Raw genomic sequence first — 19,632 nt, 5'->3', positions numbered from 1 at the left:
TGGCCACCATTTGAGTCCGCAGCAGCCGGCCGAGAGACCAGCTGCTGCCGCCGCCGCCAGCAGAGCCGCCAGCAGAGCCGCCGCCACCGGAACATCCGCCCCAGGTAAGCTTCGTCCCGGGGGGGATTCCGCATGGGGCGTGTGGGTGGGAGGCCGTTCCACCACGGGTTTCGGGGTGCCGAATGCCAGTGCATTTGGCCTCACTGAAATCCGTGGCGGAATTCACTTGGACTACAACACCCATCATTCCCAGTCACACACAAGAGGGATGTATCCAGTAGTGTAGTGGCAAATTCAGAAGTGCAGGGTCCGTTCGTGACAGCCATGTCCCCTCACAGCCGCGCCCCCTTCTAAGATTATACAGCCTTGTAAGATATACAGCCTTCAACTGGGATCCAAAAACTGCAGCTGAGAGTAAGGCAGGGGTATTTCAATTGGACATCTGAGAAAAAATGCAGGGGTGTTAAAATCTTACTCACTCACTCACTCACTCACTCACACACAAACATTTTAGGTTTTCAAAATGCAGTGCTCTCTGGAAGCTTCACCCTCTCAACTCAGCCCTCATGGACAAATCCCTTCTCATTTAAACAGCCCCCTTGCACACTCCCTTAGCACCCCAACATTACCCATTAGCCTTCCCTAAGCTCCTTCATTGTATCTCCCCCTCCAACAGAAACGCCCACACACCCAGCTGGATTGAACTACACACACACACACACACACACACACACACGACACAGTGGTGTAGTGGTAAATTTGGAAATGCAGGAGCTCATTGTGACAGTCTCCAAGGGCAGTCCAAAAATTTCAGGCAGCTGTGTCAATCCATATCAACAAACCAGTTGTAGGAGTTTTCATCTCCACAAGGAGCACGCCATTGGTAAAGCGAACAGGTCTTAATTGCCCATTCCAGACCAAGTCTTGCCAAATACTTTGCATTCCAACATGGAACAATATATTGTTGCTTGGAAAATTCATTCACCCCACAGCTACGGTGCGGATCGCAGCTAAACTCAGAGGGAACAGGGAATTCTGAGGGGGGTGGCAGATGACATCAGAGTCCCTGCTAATGAAAAAGTGCCAGAGCTGCGAGGGACCCTGTGAGCCCTGCCTCCACTATACCACTGGACGTATCAACAGACTCAGAGAAACACAAGACTTGCAAAAACACACAAAAAAATTAGAAGGAAAACTACGTCAGGGTGAACATCCAAAATGACGACCAAGAATGCTCAGTGGGCATGGAATATTGACAGAGTGATGGAGGAGAGGGAAATGGAATGGGTATCCTGGAAGAGGGCATGGCTGAACCAGTGCAGCCTGCACTGCAACATTTTATTGCAGGTTTGTGTTGCTGCAACCTTATGGAGTCAGGAAGAAGCGGTGGTGGATGAACTGCCAAACCCAAAGTTCCACTTGGGTCACATTAGAAGGAAAAATAAGTACACCAGTTCAAGGACCAATATACTTCCTCCTCCTGCATTTTGGGGGCTTCTAGCGGATCCAAAGCCTTCCCCAATCTACCCTGACATGCCTCCAGAACACCTCATTTTTGTTCTCTCTGCTGTCAGAGCACCAGTATATCCTATGGCCTCTGGGACACCCTCCAGGGACCATAGGATTGCTCATTTAAAGGCTGCTGAGAACACACACAATGATTTTATCAAATGAAACCTCATCATGCTCAAATAAAGGAAATGTGGCGGGCACACACTTTCCGTCTCCCTCTAAATAAAATCTTCTGAGTTTAAAATAGAACGTTAACAATGTTGTTTCCCTAAAATAGCCTTTCCTGTTTTATTACAGCATTTACAGACAACCTGATGAATTGTGACTTCTTCAAGGATATCTTCAGGGATATATTCAGCAAGATCAACTGACTTAAATGATACATTTGGTCTCCCAAATCTGGTAAACAAACACAAGTCTGGATATACTAGGTGTCACAGAATCATAGAACAGAATCATAGAATAGTAGGGTTGGAAGGGGCCCACAAGGCCATCGAGTCCAACCCCCTGCTCAATGCAGGAATCCAAGTCAGAGCATCCCTGACAGATGGCTGTCCAGCCTCGTCTTGAACACTTCCAGGGTGGGAGAGCCCACCACCTCCCTAGGTAATTGGTTCCACTGTCATATTGTTCTAACAGTCAGGAAGTTTTTCCTGATGTTCAGCTGGAATCTGGCTTCCTGTAACTTGAGATCATTATTCCGTGTCCTGCACTCTGGGATGATCGAGAAGAGATCCTGGCCTTCTTCTCTGTGACAACCTTTCAAGTACTTGAAGAGTGCTATCATATCTCCCCTCAGTCTTCTCTTCTCAAGGCTAAACATGCCCAGTTCTTTCAGGCTGTCTTCATAGGGCTTTGTTTCCAGTCCCCTGATCATCTTTGTTGCCCTCCTCTGAACCCTCTCCAGTTTGTCTGCATCCTTCTTCAAGTGTGGTGCCCAGAACTGGACACAGTACTCCAGATGAGGCCTAACTGGTGCTGAGTAGAGCGGAACTAGTACTTCCCAGGATTTGGAAGCTATGCTTCTATTAATGCAGCCCAAAAGAGCATTTGTCTTTTTTGCAGCCACATCACATTGTTGGCTCATATTCAGCTTGTGATCGACAACCATTCCAAGATCCTTCTCACTTGTAGTGTTGTTGAGCCACGTATCCCCCATCTTGTAACTGTGCATTTGGTTTCTTTTTCCTAGGTGCAGAACTTGGCATTTGTCCCTATTAAATGTCATTCTGTTGTTTTCTGCCCAGCGCTCCAGTCTATCCAGATCACTTTGAATTTTGTTTCTGTCTTTCAAAGTATTTTTGAAATACCAAGTTGGTGTCATCTGCAAATTTGATCAGCATTCCCTGCACCTCCTCCTCCAAGTCATTAATACAAATGGTGAAGAGCACTGGGCCCAGGACTGAGCCCTGCGGTACCCCACTCGTTACCTCTCCCCAGTTTGAGAAGGTCCCATTGATAAGCACTCTTTGAGTCCGATTCTGTAGCCAACTGTGGATCCACCGGATCGTTGTTTCATCTAGCCCACTTCGAGCTAGTTTGCTAGTGTCCAGAAACAGCATGACCGTAATCCAAAATATAAGTTACACACAATCAAGCCTCCAAACTGTCTATGCTGGAAATCTAGTCCAATCACAATGCAAACATTTCAGTGCCGTTTTTCATCTCTCCAATGTTCTGTTTACAACCTTATTTTAGGTAGCGAGGGAAAGGCAAATGTTAACAGAACCATAGGCTGCTTCTACACAAGGTGTTTAATCTGAAATTGACTTGGCTTGTTCATCATATTTTTTTTCGGTGGGGTCCACACAGTATCATCATCCTTTTTTAATAACCCTGTGATTTTCCTAACTTCTGCAGTCCCCACAGGTGTGGATCCCTTCATGCTAGAATCTATGATTTTGTAGCACTAGGAGATCCCATCTGGAAACACCCATAGCGTGTAATCCACATTCCAATGAAGTTATTGGCAAATTCGTACCTTATATTGTATTAGGCCAATGGTGGACCGTTAGTAATCCGCTGCCCCCAGTTGTCAGGCCAGTATGAGCTGAAGATCATCTAGTCCAGCCAACTTAATTCAGGAATTAAGAGAAAAATTGCCACCTATGATCAACAAGATTATCAAGTGGCACAAGCAAACAGTGAGTGAACAAGGTATACACCTAGTCAAAGTTGGATGTAGGTAGGGATGTACGAAAGTCACTTACCTTTTCGCAGGGGTGATTCGTGGTGGGGGGGGAGGCGCTTCGCTTCTCCCCCCGAAGTTCAGGCGAGGGGGGGGAGGCGTCCCGCCTCGCCCGGCCAAAATTCAGGCCAGGGAGAAGTGCCCCGTCTCCCCAGCCGCGAAAGAAAAAGTAAAAAAACAAAACAAAAACACCCCGTGATAGGCTACGTAATGATTAACGTAGCCTATCACGGCTAGATTTCCAAAGTCAGCCGTGATAGGCTACGTAAATCGTCACGTAGCCTATCACGGGTGTGTGTTTTTGTTTTTGTTTTACTTTTTAATTTTGTAATGGCGGTGGCGGCAGCCGCCTCCGCCCCTGACGAAATGCCGCCAAACCGCTGCCGGGACCCGCCGCCGAGAGGGACATTCGCTGAAGGTAAGTCCCATCTGGGGGGGGGGTAGGGGGCCGGCGGAGAATTTCCCCAACACTTTCGGGGGGCCGAATGCCTCGGCGCTCGGCCTCCCGAAGATTTGTGGAGAAATTCTCCGCCATCCCTAGATGTAGGTCAAGAAATGTGTTCTCTATCAAAGTTATGGGAGTTATGTAAAGTTATTTGTGCCAGGTACCCAAGCTACACCTGGTGCTACAGGACAGAGGTTTCTACAGCAGCAGGTTATTTGGTGGAAAGCTGCTTCTTGCCCCAAGTATGAAGGTCAATTAGACTCTGAGAACAAAAGCACAACTGGCTGTTGAACCTTCCTAGGAAGGCTTTGTCCTGCTGCTTTAGTGCAGCCTATCCATAAAAACTCTTATGTTCAATTAAATGCTTTCAAGAAAAGGGGCAGGTGGGATTGGGGAGAAGAAGCAGATCACCTTCCGTTCTAATTTTAAGGAGATGATCAGGCATTTCTAAGACTTTATCTTCATGCAGATTCTAAACTCTGATCTACTTCAGGGTCAAAACTCCACCATTTTCTTTGAATAATAAAAAGTGTGTTTATATATAAAACGACATATAAGAACATCTACAAAGTTCACCGATATAAAAACATTTAATATAGAAAGTTTTCATTTTCAGATTCTAAACATATTTTGAATAACTTTTAATTTTCTATTCCAGAGTCAGCGGGTTAATTCATAATTGTGGTGATAAAATAAATAGGTATGTCAACGTTAGATAACAACTTAATTCTACTATGCCAAGTTCATGATTGGTACGGTGCTATTTAAATGAATGGAGTAAAACTGGAGTTGAATTTCATTTGTATAGGTAGATTAGATAGGTTGCCTTTCATCCACCCATCTCTCTGCCATTTGCCATTTCTTCCCACTTTGAAGATTTATAATATCGTACTTTAGAGCGCCATTCTCCAGAACAAATTGACAGATATAAAGTAATCTGTTTCCTCTCACATGATCCATGGAGTAGTATAGACAGAATTACAGTCATATGCATTCTTTTCCCCCCTAAGAATTACTTTAAAATGTAATTATTTATCTGAAAGAGATAAACATAGTAAGGGTTCAATCCTATTCAGATAGGTGGCCACCTCCGAACTCGGAGGCGACCGCCTATCCAATGCAGGGCAGGAGAAGCACAGAGGGGATCGTTCCCTCCATGCTCCTCCTGCCCTGCATTTTCGGCTAGACAGCTGATTGAGGCTGTCAAGCCACGGGAGCACAGAGTGGGGAAGGAGGCTGCTGTACGACACATTGGATGTGTCGTACAGGCATTTCTGCCCTCCCTGCCCCAGAACGCCCCTGGAATGCCCCCTTTCAGCCGCTCTGGCTCCTCTGGCGAGCACAGAGCACGGGGCTCTTCCACGCAGCCTCGGAGGTTGGTTCCTGGAAAATCAGATATCCTATGGCCATCTATTTGTTGTCTAGTAGCCATAGGATTGCTCCCTAAGGGCGCTATCCTATGAGATGCAAAAAAATGGGGCATGTTGGGACAAAAAATCCCAACTTCAAGTATAGCCTGATGGGATCAGAGCTACTGGTGACCAACCAGGAAAGAGATCTTGGGGTTGTGGTGGACAGCCTGATGAAAATGTCAACCCAGTGTGTGGCTGTTGTAAAAAAGGCAAACTCCATGTTAGGCATAATTAGAGAAAGAATTGAGAATAAAACTGCCAATATCATACTGCCCCTATACAAATCTATGGTGCAACCACACTTGGAATCCTGTGTACAGTTCTGGTCACCACACCTAAAAAAAAGCATTGTAGAGCTGGAAAAAGTGCAGAAAAGGTCAACTAAAATGATCATGGGGCTGGAGCATCTCCCCTATGAGAGGTGGTTACAACAGCTGGGTTTGTTTAGCTTGGAAAAAAGGAGGGTAAGGGGAGACATGACAGAGGTGTACACAATTATGCATGGTGTGGAGAATGTGGGTAGGGAGACATTTTTCTCCCTATCTCAAAATAGTAGAACCTGGGGTCATCCTATGAAGCTGATTGGTAGGAGATTCAGGACAGATAAAAGGAAGTACTTCTTTAGACAGCATATATTTAAACTATGGAATTCGCTACCACAAGATGTAGTGATGGCCACCAATTCGGATGGCTTTAAAAGGGGGTTGAACAAAGTCCTGGAGGAAAAGGCTATCAATGGCTATGTGCTGCCTCCAGTACCAGAGGCAGTGAGCCTATATACACCAGTTGCTGGGGAACATGGGTGGGAGGGTGCTGTTGCGCTCATGCCCTGCTTGTGGGTTCCTGGTCAACAGCTTGTTGGCCACTGCGTGAACAGAATGGTGGACTAGATGGACCCTTGGTCTGATCCAGCATGGCGCTTCTTATGTTCTTATGCTCCCTGGCTAGTTGTAAGCCTCTGAACTCAGAGGCTTACTAGTATCTTATGCAGAGTGGGAGGCACCTCATACCTCCTGCTCTGCATTTAAGCTAGACGGGCATTTTTGCCCATCTAGCAGAGGCTTCGGGGAGTGGAAAGAAGGAGGCTGGGGTGGCCATAGGATTTCTCATACAACTGCCGCCCCAGTCTCCTCCCCTCCCCGCCCCTGGGAACGTCTCCTTTTCCCCATCTCTGCACATCTCGTTTTGCGATCCCAGTGAGGTAGCTGGCATGGTTCTCTCCATGCTGGCTACGAGGCGGAGGGGGCAGGGAGCATTGTTTCCTGGCTCCAAGCTCGGAGTCAGGAAGCCGAGCCAGGAAACGGAGCCAGGAAACTGAGCAATCCTATGTCCCCCCAGATGTTGTCTAGGGGGACATAGGATTGCTCCCCAACATGTCTTTTTTTTAAGCTCTATATGCTGTTGGAAAAGCTAAAGGTGCACTAGAAGCAAAGGTTTATCATAATGTCTTCCCTGAACTTCCTCTAGGTGTTGATACATTAAATACTACATTCACATTTACGTTTTGTGTTTTCTCTTGCAAATCACTTTTTGATTGTAAGCCAGATGCTTCAAGTGAGCTTGGGAGCACACCTGCTTTCATTTTAATCTAAGCAAGAGGTCCACAGGAAACGGAATATATGGTTTGTGGTGGTGGTGGGTGCACATGTGAGAGGGGGAAAGAGTATCAGAAATATAGATACGTTTTCATGACAGAGCACGGTGGACCTCCAATGGCAGCTTGTTCCAAAGGTGTGGGGCCACCGCAGAGAAGGCCCACTCACGTGTGTTTACCCACCTGACTGCCCTCACAGTTGGGCAAATGAGAAGGGCCTCTTTTTCTGATCTTAAAGTGTGGGCAGGCTGATATAGGTGAAGGTGGTCCTTCAAGTAACTTGGTCCCAAACTGTTTAAGGCACCAGTAACCAATGCAGCTGACGCAGTATAGGCATTATGTGATCGAATCGCCTCGCCCCCACCAATACTCGGATGGCTGCATTCTGCACAAGCTGGAGTTTCTGAACCATCTTCAAAGGCAGCCCCACATATAGCACATTACAGTAGTCCAGCCTGGATGTGACTAGTGCGTGGATAACTGAGACAAGGTCCATCCTCTCCAGATAGGTCCGTAGTTGGTGTACCAGCCTAAGCTGGTAAAAGGCACTTCTGGACACCGCAGCCACCTGGGCTTTGCCAGTTAGCTCAGAGTCCAGGAGGACTCCCAGACTGCACACTTGGTCTTTCAGGGGGAGTGCAACCCCATATAAGACCAGTTGTAAACCTCCATTCGAAGTAGTTGCCCACAGTACCTCCATCTTGTCTGGATTAAATTTCAGCTTGTTCACCCTCATCCATCCCAAAACAGCCTCCAGACACTGGTTCAAGGCTAAAGGCCACAATCTTTTCAGTTACTTTATCCTTGTTATGTAATTAATATGGCATACTGAGATCTTTCACAAGGAACACCAGTATCGTAATAGTAACGTTGATCTTGGAGAGGAGAAAGGCAAGGCAACATGAGGCAGCAGAAGCAACAGTAACCTCAAACATGGTGTACAAGGTTACCACATCAGGCTGTTGCAGATCAGTTATGGACACCTTGGGACTTATGCCACATGGACACTGCAAACTCAGGGTCACATAAAACAGACTAGTTATCTCTTTAAAACACCATTCCATATTCATACTGGGGTTGGATTTCCCCCTTGATGTGCCTAATCAATTTAACTGGTCAGCTATGAGTACACTCATTGGTATTCTAATTTTCTAAGGCAAGCTGGAAAATTAATTCCTGCCATACTTTCCCTATTCTGAACCCATAATATAGGGCAAGTTTCCTGCATTTGTGAGCCCAATTGGCAGCCTGACCACTGCTGCCAGACAAGTAGTGATGCATGAGCATAACATTATGCCGCTGTTCTTAGGCTTAATTCTCACTAGGCTCTGACTCATATATTGAATGCTATATGTGGGGTGGGGAAGGGAATCCCTGTGCATAGAGAAGTAGTACGTTGTGTGCAAAGCTAGGCTAGAAGCCTCCTCCCTGACAACCTCATTTACTATGTGAAGGAATCTTTATTTTTATTTTTTATGAGGGAGCATTCAGTCACATGAGTCCACACCTGGGGTGTGAAGTGGGGCAGCCCAGACATAACTTGAGCACATCAGCAAGAACTAGTAATTAGTTCAGACTTTCATGATGTATTGACCCTCATTCTTACATTACCCTCATTTAATTTATCTCTTTAAAAATGTGTTGTCAGATTTTTGGTTGAATAACCCAGAGGATGTTTCTAACAATACAAATCAAGAGTGCCCTCTTGTGAGGGGAATGAGGAACAGCACGCTCTTTTGCCGCCATAGGAGAGCAGCATGGGTTAGAAACCAGCAATAGTTTGTAAAACGGGTGGGGAACATGTGGCCCTCCAGATGTCGCTGGATTGCAACTCCTATCAGCCCTAGCCAGCATAGCCAATACTGAGGCATGATGGAAGTTGCACTTTAAGAACATCTGGAGAGCCACACGTTCCCCATCCTTGTTGTGAAAAAGTAGAAAGTGGTGTGACAGAGGCTTTGCTTCTATGAGTGTACACACACATTTATTTTGTCTCACTATCCAACAGGTGTTTTTTTAAACAATACTAAAACCCACACAATCTGCTTGCTGGAGGTGAAGATGTGAGCAGTGCACATACCAGAAGCAACGATTTCCCCATTTTCACAGAGAAAAATGTCAACATGCTAAACACCATCTTCTGTCCTTTTTCTTAATGATGCTGTGCTTCAGATAATCTTCTAATTACATCAGACAGAATCTTTAATAATGCAGGCGGTGAAATTTACCTCAATTCTTATATTTCACCACTGAGATCCCAAGGGTGGAGATAGAAATTTCATGCAAGGGGAAAGGACAGATGTCTACCAGTCATTATATTCCTTTAAAGGAGGGGAACACCTGAATGGACCCCTCTCCACATGTCTGTTTAATTACAAGACAAATATTGAATGAAGTCTTCCCCCATGGAAACAATCAGGAAAAGTCAAAAGCTATCTGATTAGAGTGGGGCGGTGATGGTGGTGGGTAGATATCCCCTTGTCTTTTAGTTCTGCATGCATATCTCACATCTGATACTTGATAATACAGGCTTCTCTACACAAGGGTAAAATCCCGCACCGTTACCAGGGCTTCTGCTTCTGGATTCTTGGCAGACACCCATCTGTGATGATGTATAGAAAGGTAGCAAAGGCCCAGACAACTCTGGGATTGGAGAAGAACCCCAGGGGGGCAAATGTGAGCATAGGTGAACAAGACCTGGGAGCTAAGGCAAGAAATACAAAGGGATGTGGTAAAAAAATCTGGAATCACCAATGGAATGAAACTGACTGGCCAATGGCAGGATATGGTTTTCTACTGAGGCTAGACAAGTCATATGATTTTCTTAGGGCTTCTCTACACAGGGTTTTTATCCTGTGATCGAGATTGGTTACTAGCAGAAATTTGCAGGTCCTTTACATGACATCCTCCTCCTCCAGGGCCTCTCCCACACTTTGTACCCATTATCGCAGGTTTTTTCATGATGAGGAAAGTCTAATATTTTCTCTCTGTCCTGCTATATTCCACCATAGAAGCCTAAAATGCCAATTCTTCTATACTGCAGCACCATCTAGTGGCTGTTTAATGAAACATATAGAAATTGCCAAGAAAGGAAGTCCCTGAAAAACAGCCCACAAAGAATCCAGAAACCAAAGCCCTGGTAAGGGTGTGGGATTTTACCATTGTGTAGAGAAGCCTGTATTATCGGATGTGAGATATGCACACAGAACTAAAGGACAGAAGGTTATTAACCCACCCTCATAACCACCCCACTCTAATCAAATATCTTTTGACTGTTCCTGATTGTTTCCATGGGGAAGACTGCATTCAATATTTGCCTTGGAACTGAACAGACGTGTGGGAAGCAATCCTATGGCCCCTAGACATTGTGGGGATTCCCCCTTCCAAGGCTGGAGAAAGCAGTCTGAAGCAGACCCAGCTGCAACTGGTGAATCAGGGACAGCAATATATATAAGTCCTCAGTCTTCTCCCAAACCTTTGCTAGGTTAACAGCTCTCATAGACCTACCTTGCTCCAGCTGTATGCTCAGGACAGGGAGTTATGGTATGATTGACACAAGGGCCAGCTAAACAGCGCTATGCAAATGTGGCTTCTACTCAAACAAGCAAAGCAGTTGTGTGTCCCCCAGCCTCGCCCAGGCTCATAAAGGTGAAAAGATGTATGTGCAACAGCAATACAGAGAGTGCAGTTGCACAGCAGGCTAAGAGCTGAAATTACGTACATCTGTATGCGCCCTCAGTTTATCTTAGCTAGTGAAAGTATAGCAGATGGAAAATCAGTGTTGTTAAATTTTTGCCTACCTTTTCCTAAAGGGAAGAAGCAGTCCATCTCCACACTGCTCCGGGAATGGGAAATGCAAAGAGCGCTGCTGGGGACCAGGCCTTCCTGAGGTGGACTCCGCTCTGTTGTCCGTACCAAACACCAGCCTGGCCTTTCACTTGGCCTTTCTAGTAACTCCACAGTTTGTCCCACCTGGATACTCAGCTCACTACTGTGGCTGGCAATAAAGTCTTGTAGCACCACAGTTAGTTCACATCCTCCAGACAGCTGTGAGGGAGAGAAAATGGGAGTAGAAAAGAGGAGAAGTGAGTCACATCTAGCAGGATATAATGGATATTATTACATTTGACCCCAATAACCAGAACTGGGGTTTTTACTATGTCCATTGTGACTCTTTAGAGTCTTAGTGCACGTCTGCATGTTTAAACAGAAAAAAGTCCTACAACTCCCAGCATTCCCCAGCCAGCCATGCTGGAAGACTCTAAGGCACGAAACAAAAATGTCCTTGCTTAAAAGGTATGCCTGGAGAAACCCTCTGTCTGTGATTAGGCTGCTGTTACCAAGGCATCCATAACCTTGGGTTATGATTTCTGTGTGCTAATTTTACCTTCAAGAGTCCCTTACTTTCTGTTTCCTGGAAAAGGATGGTTTATTGCAGGATCACTAGTTTCAAAGTGATGGAGCCTATGAAGCAGTTACTACTTCCCTTGGGAGAGAGACAATGATTATTATTATCACTGTTAGCTAAAGAGTGCCATCAGTGTAAATGGGGCATTACAGAATTAAATAAAGCAGACACTTGCTTTAAGAATTTACCATCCAAGAATGAGACAAAGGGGATAAAATAGCGAAGGAGCACTGGAAAAAGCAAATTTAGAAGAACAGATATTGATAAGGGTAATCTGTACAAGATCTAACACTTTGTATCTATTCTGTGGGCAATGCTTAGAGGATATTTATTTATTTCAATGCTCCATTTATAAGAAGGCAAGAGTTCCATCCTGCCCCCTCCCCACCTTCAGAATGTAACAGAACATTGATTTGCCCTTTCTTCACAACACTGCTTAGACCCTGACATCCAGTTCTGCCAGCAGACTCACTAAGATCAAAGTTTTCTTAGCATTTCTGCGCCATGGACAGTAAAAATATTCAGCTACTTCCTGGTCCTGCGAAAAGGCTGAATGTTTACCAGTAACACAATTGCCTTCCACAATAGTTCTATAGCTGCAAGGTATGTAGAATTTCCAGGATAGGTGTAAACAAAACTGCTTCCTGATCTATCTTTAGCCCTAAGTTATTTTTTTTTTCTTGCTTCAATGAAGCTGACCGCCAAATTGGTCTTGGAAGCTGGCTTCCAGGCTGCCCTTGGAGTCAGCGGACATTCTGCTGTGGACTGTCTACTCACACACCTGGTGGTAGTGGCTGTAATGGCCCTGGCCTCAGAGGAGGAGGGTGAGTCGGTTGAGCCAGAGGCTTCATTGCTGCCAGCTGAGGAGACAGACCAGGTTCCTCTTTCTGAGCATGAGGCTGATGGTCAGGGGCCCACTGACCATGAGGTTGGAAGGCAGGAGCCCACTGAACCGGATCCCACGGCACCTAGGTCAGCAGAGGTAGAGTCGAGACTCTCACAGGCACCTTCCCCTGGGCTCAAGGAACCGAATGCCTCCCTCATTGCCTCAGTGGTACAATGGTAAAGGGAGCGTGCCAGGCAGGATACCACAGAACAAAGGAAAGGTGCCCATCTTCCGGTGGCACATTAAGAGTTTGCAGTTCTCCAGCACAGGAGTTGGACTGGGGGCAGAGGCCCAAGAAGCCTCTATTCATCTCTAGGCCTCATTGCAGTAAGTTGCTCACCTGGAACTATCTGTGGTGTTGGACCCACAGCCTACCTTGTGGCTCCTTAGAGGGACCAGGACAGGAAACTCACTGGCTCAGTGTGATGCACCATATATGGGTGCTTGAGGAATTCAAATTATGCTAACTCCAAGACAAACTGACTTGATCTGCACCCTCTGCTCTGCTATGCAGATTGGATCATAGTCATCCATTAGATTTTGGATTTCTCTAAACGTTGCAAAGCAGTTCCTGGCTCAAAAACAAACAAACAAACAAACAAACAGCCAAATACATTAAAATTACATTTTGTGATGACATGTTTAAAAACTCATATTTTGAATTTAGAAAGTGTATTTTGAGCAAAAATATGTTCAAAAATACATACTAAAATATGCATTTTAATATGAATGTTCATGAAGCTTTAAAAAGCATCTGCAGGTGAACATGAATATGCGATGGTACGTACTTATGAGCAAACAGAAGTGAAAGTGAAGTGGGCTAATCCACAAGCTCGAATCTTCCCTAGAGAGTATATCTAATAAATCATAAAGCATTCTGAAGGCCTTCAGGCCCCTAGGCTCAGCCAGTTTGCTTCATTTAAGTTATTTATTTTATTTCTTGACTTTCTACTAAAATTAGTGCTCAAGGTGACAAAGAATAATAAAATACAGATAAAATATTACATGATTAAAACAACCACATCAGTTAAAAAGCAATAAGAAATAAAGAAGCATCCACCAGTTGAAAATTTATTTCAGTAAATAGGACAGCTGAACAACCAAAACAATCAAATGTGCCTCTAATAGTGGCAGGACAGAGGATATTTTAAATATATATTTTTGCTCAAAATACAAATTTCTAAATGTATTTTTTCTCTAAATATAAGTGTCTAAACATATTTTACCACAAAATATAGATTTTAAATGTATTTGACTGTTTGTTTTAAGATTCTTCTAAGGATCTTAAAACTGAGATGGGCTCATAACGGTGAATGTGGTCTAAATAGCTTGGTCCTAAGTCATGTAGGATTTTATAAGTCATAACCAACACTTTGAAATCTGTCTGGAAACAGTCCAGTGGAGCTGTTGCAACATGGGAGTCACATGCTCCCTATAACGGGCTCCGGTCAATAGTGTGGAGGCAGCATTCTGGACCAGTGGAAGTTTCTGAACACTTTCCAAGGGCAGCTCCATATAGAGCATGTTAGAACGGCCCAAATGGGATGTATCTAAGGCATCTGTCGTTATGGCCAGATCCAACATCTCCAGGAATGAGTGCAGTTGACACACTAGCCTTAGCTGTACAAATGTTCTCCTGGCCACCGCCAAAACCTGGGCATCCAGGTCCAGGCTGAATCCAGGAGTATAACCCAAACCATGAACTTGTGTTTTCAAGGGGAGTGGAACCCCATCCAGCACAGGTTGAATCCCTGATCTGCCTTTCGAATGACAGCGAGCACCTCTGTCTTGTTTGATTACATTTCAGTGTGTTGACCTTCATCCAGTCCATTACTGACATCAGATGCCTCATCCAGTATCACCTGAGAGTTACATTTTCAAAGGCTCAAACAGGTGTCTCCCCATCCCCACCTCCCAGGAGAAAGGCTGACTACAGCTCTGTAGTACTTACATGGTCCTGGATTTTTCTTATTATTGATTGTTTAAAATTGCTTAGGTGTGCGTGTGTGTATATCTGTATGGAAGTATGCTGTCTGTTTATATGTTTGTATGTAAATTTTTATACTATGTATAACATTGTATTTTTAAGGTTTTTACTCTCTGTAAAGATTAAAGAGCTTCAGCCATTGGGCAGAATAGAAATGTAATAATTGGGATGAGATGAAATGGAGATGAACTACCATGAGTTTGACTCATTCAGAGGATTTCAGCCTAGCAACAAGTACTGTGAGTACCATGACATATGTCAGGGTCGTGATTTCATAATTTAGATGTATGCTACATGGATAATATAACCATTTAAAAAGTTGGGATAATCTGGTTCAAGTTAAGTTTTAGATCAACTAAAAGAACACAGTTTGCATGCAAGGCAAAAGATGACCACCAGGTGTCCACATTTGCTGTCTTATGGCAAACTAGGTGCCTGCAGCGGCATGAAGTCATTCTATTCTGAATTTAACAGTGGTAGTAGTAGTGTGTGTGTGCGCGCACGTGCACGAGCATGACAGGGAATATACCCAGACAGTATGTATGATGCCCATTAGCATCAAACAGCATCAAATGAAACAGGAAGATGATCCAGAAGATGGGACCTACCTCTAGCTTAGAGTAATAGGGCTGGTAGATACTACGAAGGCAGAGACCAGTTTTCTCCAGATACTTCATACAACTTTTTGGAAAACATAGCAATTTGCAGTGTTAGAAAGATTCAAGGAAAAAGGAGAAAAATAAGCCAAGCCTGGTGCTGGGACTGAGCAAAACCTCTGTTGACTGGGGGGCATTGGATTTTGGGCACTGAGGGTTCCCATTTCCTGGTTGCAGCATTTCGCATTTTACTGATTTCTGGGAAACTACTCTCAGCTAAGAAGCAGTACAGTAAACATCCAAAGCCTTCCCCATCAATTATTTGTGACCCCGTGCCTCAGACAAGGACTAATATAAAAATCAATTTATGACATGGCTCCTGTCAATAGCTTATTACATTCTTAATACTCTGAGATAATAATGACCACATTGGGAAGGAGGACAGCACATCTGAACCCTGGCGCTTCAGGAGCATCTGAACTCTCTGACCCTTATATACTGTTACTAACAAGAGACCTCTTTTAGCCTTCTAATCTTTTCTCATTTGTTAAATGTCACTCACAGTACAAGTTGAGCTATGGCTCCATCACAGTGCAGGTACAGCCAGACTAATTCCACTGAAGTCCACCAAGGACAGAAAGTCAGCTTTAGCACTTGGAGAGTTCATTTTCATCATGAGGGTCAGGCTGCACGTCCAGCCTTCCCATAAGTACTACTAAGCTTTCCTTTCTATCCTTTTTAAAGCAGGTCGTTAAGTATCAGACATACCAAGAGCCTTGTGAACCATAATCTGCCGTTTAGCTGGGGCAGAGGAGAGGAGAAACTAATTGTCTGGCTGTTTTATTCCAACTGTGATGCAAGCTGACTTCCAATTTCCCAGAGCAAACTATACCAACAGGACTGGTTAAGTGGCTCTACCCTTTATCAAAAAACGTATATTATCCTAGCTCATGTAGGCAATTAGTAAAGAAACTGTAAATGTGTTAGTTTCTAGATGAAGTATAAACACAAAGACAATGTACAATTTAAGAATGTTATAACAGCTGTCTACTTCGACTCAAAAGGTAATACGGTGCACGTTTGGCGCAATACCTTGAATCTAGGGCTGTCGGAGAAATCTGCAACAGATTCAAATGGGTTCGGATTTCTATTACTCTGACCTGCAGATTCTGCAGCAGACCAGCTTTTTCCAAGTCACACAGATTCTGCATACATGCGTACTGGTTTTTCCTTTGGGGAAAAATTTGCACTTGCACTAATGTCTGCATTATCACTAATGTGCATTAGCACAAAGTACGTGGAATGACATTCTTGTATATCCCTAAGAAAAATCCAATTCGGTTAAGGAGCAGATGATGGAATGAAAGACACCTGACAATCTGTGAAACACAGACGGAATGGATGTAATGAATCCACAAATCCTTCCATGAATTAGATCAATTAGTGTTCAAAACGCTGGATCAAGCTTCCAAATTGCCCAGAATTCTTTTTTTGAAGGAGTTGGTGTTTGATGAACAGCATTTAAAAAAATATCTGGGTTTTCTGCTAACACAACGAACAAAGTAGGTTAGTTGGTTTAAACTTCAAATGGAACTTCCATGTTCAGGGGCAAAATGCCACCGAATACCAATTGCTGGGGGACTGCTGCTTTCATGCCCTGCTTTCCAGAAGCATTTGGCTGGTCACTGTGGGAAACAGGTTGCTAGATGCCGAGTTCAATGGGACTTACTCCCATTTAAGTGTACATGGTAAATATACTTACCTGGGGAGTAAATCCTCTTGAACTTGGCATCCTGTTTCCAACAGTGGGACTGCAGTCTCAATCCTCAATTCTGAAACACTGTAATCCATATATTATGATATGCATGTTAAAATGAATGTCTGCAAATTATTACTCACACATATATGTGAATAATATCTGATAAAAGTCCAGGTCATGAGAATAAAGAAAAATATAATTTTCTTTAGGTAAATGGGTTAGTACCATTTTCTGCAATATGCTTGCATCTTGTTATTTTTGTAATAAATCCCCCCATTAAATTTTATACATTTTTAAACAGCTTTTTATCAGGCACCTGCATGTTTGCATTCAATAAAAGGAGGAGGAAATATTAACATGAGCCTGAGCAGGAGCAAACAAGAGTGTGTGTGTGTGTGTGTGTGTGTGTGAGAGAGAGAGAGAGAGAGAGAGAGACAGAGAACATCTGATTCAAGAGCAAACCTATAGAAACTCAGGAAAATTATCACATTGCCGTAGAATGCAATTAGATTCACAATTAACATCAAGAATAGGGAAACACAAAGTCAAATAATTTCATAAAACAAAGAAAAGGGGTTCTTTTAAACAGCCTAGCAGCACAAACATTTTCGTGCAAAAGTCAGGTGCTTTAGTAAACTCTGAAATTTACTAACTAAACTTCTGCACTGAAGCAGGATCCTCTGTGCCTATATCTTCTATACTGAAATAGAATTGTAGATGATGCAAACTATGATAATTCAGACAGCAAAGTGCCACAGGAATAAAGATGGTATGTCACCTACAGAGAGGTACCTGCAGCAGGATTTGCCCGAGCAAAAGTCAAGTACCGTTTTCCCCAGGACACTCATGTAGAAAATGAGACATTAGGGCTAAAAAGACCATACTAGTTTCTATCAGCAATGTGGACCAGCACCGGGAAATGTATTTCCACAGATCTGGACTGCAAGGATAGGAAGTTCTATAGTGGAAGTTGTTTTATCTGTAAATGTCTGCTACCAGTATCATTGCTCAATCACAATGCATTATCCAAGTCCATCATAGCTAGCAGATTCACCATGCCTGGTCAGCATTTGAAATTCACCAGTAAGTCTCAAGCATGAAACCATCCCATGGGCAATACTGAACTATACCATGAAAGTGGTTGTATAAAATGTCTAGACACTGGTGGTGCTTCTCTGTTAAAGAGCCTTGTTTCCTCTGTAGCACAAAGCAATTTTGTTTATTATATCCATCAAAAGGAAAAAACCCCCCGTTAAAGATATTGAGAAAAGCTCAGGTAAAGCATGGTAAATAAGGAAACACCATTAACATCCAAATCCACAACTCTGTTCATAAACATTCAACAAGACATGTCTTCAGGCTGATTTAAATAAAGTGCAGGTCTTTATTGAGTACCAGCAGAAACTGCCATTTTTGTTAGAATTGTTGTGCATCAAGCTAGGACGACCACCAATGTTAGTCACTATAAACATGCAATTCAGAGAGAGCACAGGGGAGTCAGAAAGTGATGGAAAGGCTGATGTATATCTACAACAGGAGGAAAAAATGGAAGACTGGATCATGCCTGTAGCGAAATATCAAAACCTGTCAACACAGCTCAGAAAATCAAGCTCTTTGGGGGTTTCAGTTGTGCAATGTTCAGTATTGTTCTGCTACCCACCAGGGTGAAAGGGGAAGACTAGGGTGTAATGTTCTGTGTGCAATTTACCCAATGTTCCCTGCATAATTTTATGAGATTTTTTTTCCTCATTAAAATGGATAGCAGTAGTTGTACATCCTTGCCTGTGTGTAAGTTTAGTAAGGCTGAGCATACGGCCAGAAAAAAATCCAGATATTTGGATAATTAAAAACAGTTGCTCTATAAGCAGAGTAAGGCCTCGTAAAACTGTCCAGATGCGCTGGAGCTAGAAGTTACAAAGGACATGCGGATGCTACCAAAAACAGCATCTTGAGATGATCCCTTCTCCCCCATGTGAGGGATCATTTGCCCAGTGTCATGACTTCATCACATTCCCCACCTCTGCTCCACATTATTGCCATATGGTATGTGATCCTACATGTTTTGAGAAGAGTGGGAGAACTCAACAGGGGGTGGCTGATTTTGTCACCAACTTCATATCATACATAGGGCAGAATCCAACGCTGCCCAGCTGCTGGCGAAGCTGGCCACCAATTCTGGTCTATGCATGGCCAGCTCTGCCGCTTCCGGTCTGCAAGTGGCCCCTACCGTTTGTGGAACCACGAATTAGAGCTTCAAGAGGCAAGCCCCCAAATGAGCAGAAACAATTGTTTGGGGGCTTGCCTCTGGAATTGCTAAATTGCGGCTCTGCAAGTGGTAGGGGCTGCTTGTGGACCCGAAGTGGTGGAGGTGGCCATGCATGGACCAGAATTGGTGGCCAGCTCTGCCAGTAGCTGGGCAACGTTGGATTCTGCCCATAATGTGTAGGAAAGGGGTGGGCAACTGCAGGAGCTCCCTGGACCCCCCTGTGGGCTGCATCCCCCATGGCCAGCCCCTCCCCCCCAATTTCAGGGGGCATCAGGGGCTGCATGTGACCCACAGACAGCATGTTGTCCCTGCTATAAGAGTTGGTAAGGTGGTAAGAAAACACCATTAAGAAGAAGTAATTCCATGTCGAGTCCTCTTACTTTTTTCATGCTCTGTAGGCCCACTTACCGTGTGTCAATAAAGGGGAGCAGAGGTGAGAAATGTAATGATGTCAAGAGGACATGGGGTAAGTGATCCTACAGATTACAAGGTACATGACCGCATACAAAAGTTCCAGTTTTGGCAGCATCCCCATGACCTACATAAGATGTAGCTCCAGTATATCTGGGCAGTTTTAGG

At 44.2% G+C, this 19,632-nt stretch overlaps 1 protein-coding gene across 1 annotated transcript in view; it reads right to left on the bottom strand.

Moving 5' to 3' along the window:
- The window catches only part of KALRN (kalirin RhoGEF kinase), an 816,446-nt gene that overhangs the window by 111,035 nt on the left and 685,779 nt on the right, over positions 1-19,632 (bottom strand). The window contains exon 35 of the mRNA XM_084807552.1: positions 10,952-11,198. Within this exon, the coding sequence (XP_084663678.1) occupies positions 10,952-11,198 (247 nt within the window). The remainder of the gene's footprint in view (positions 1-10,951; positions 11,199-19,632) is intronic.

This window comes from Heloderma suspectum, chromosome 1 (assembly GCF_057233095.1).
Source record: "Heloderma suspectum isolate Gila_16-S chromosome 1, 16-S_ref, whole genome shotgun sequence".
NCBI lineage: Eukaryota > Metazoa > Chordata > Lepidosauria > Squamata > Helodermatidae > Heloderma > Heloderma suspectum.
The sequence above is the reverse complement of the archived record's forward strand: the minus strand, read 5'-3'. Positions and strand labels throughout refer to the sequence as shown.